Raw genomic sequence first — 758 nt, forward strand, 5'->3', positions numbered from 1 at the left:
AATGCATCCTTAAGTTCTCTGAAGAATGTCCCAATTTCTAGGATATTTTTCTATTATTAGTAACAAAAAATGTGGTAGTGATTAGAAATTATGAGTTGAATATCAATCGAGACATTTACTATACGATTATGATGATTTTGATCTGATTAAGAAATTGGCTATCGTCTCACCTGTAACCAGGAACGTTGATGCGATCAGCGGCGTGAATTGGGTTTTCGAAGATGGATTTTCCGAATGGCCACGAGAGGCCGGAATGCAGCTCAGGATAATCCGAGCGGAAAATGCCTCGCGGTCTGTGCGTGTGTTCGGGGGCTCTGATATCATCGGTGCCTGCGAGCATTTTCAATTTTCATTTCAACGATGCAATACAATCTACATAAATTGCATTTTATTATACAAAATGAAATCCTGTTAATCGGATGGTATGAGGTACCTTTTAAGGCTCGGACATAACTTTGCCAGAACTTAGCCTTCCTTGTGATGGGCTCGTTGCGCCCTATCATATCGAGATTGCTTCTAAAGCGCGCGTCCATTTTACCGCTCTACTGAACTGCTAACCACTCGTTCGCTAAAATAAACGATCATAAATCACTTCAGTCTCGATTGAATCATTTTTATTTTAAAATCGGGCCATTAAATATCTCGCAACCCAATTTGTACCGAAGGAGCATCGAGGATTTTATATTCGATCTAAAGAACAATTCATTGATATCGTAAATGTTAATATAATTTATTATATATTTTGTTAACCCATTTTC

At 38.1% G+C, this 758-nt stretch overlaps 1 protein-coding gene across 1 annotated transcript in view; it reads right to left on the reverse strand.

The window, feature by feature from the left end:
* Window positions 1–758, reverse strand: part of Mf (myofilin) — a 21668-nt gene that overhangs the window by 10972 nt on the left and 9938 nt on the right. Inside the window, exons 2-3 of the mRNA XM_018020725.2 lie at window positions 434–568; window positions 171–330 (exon numbers count right to left, since the gene is read on the reverse strand). Coding sequence (XP_017876214.2) covers window positions 171–330; window positions 434–533 — 260 coding nt within the window. The 5' untranslated portion in view covers window positions 534–568. The remainder of the gene's footprint in view (window positions 1–170; window positions 331–433; window positions 569–758) is intronic.

This window comes from Ceratina calcarata, unplaced genomic scaffold (assembly GCF_001652005.2).
Source record: "Ceratina calcarata isolate Rehan_Ccalc_2016 unplaced genomic scaffold, ASM165200v1 scaffold233.2, whole genome shotgun sequence".
NCBI classification, from domain to species: Eukaryota; Metazoa; Arthropoda; class Insecta; order Hymenoptera; family Apidae; genus Ceratina; species Ceratina calcarata.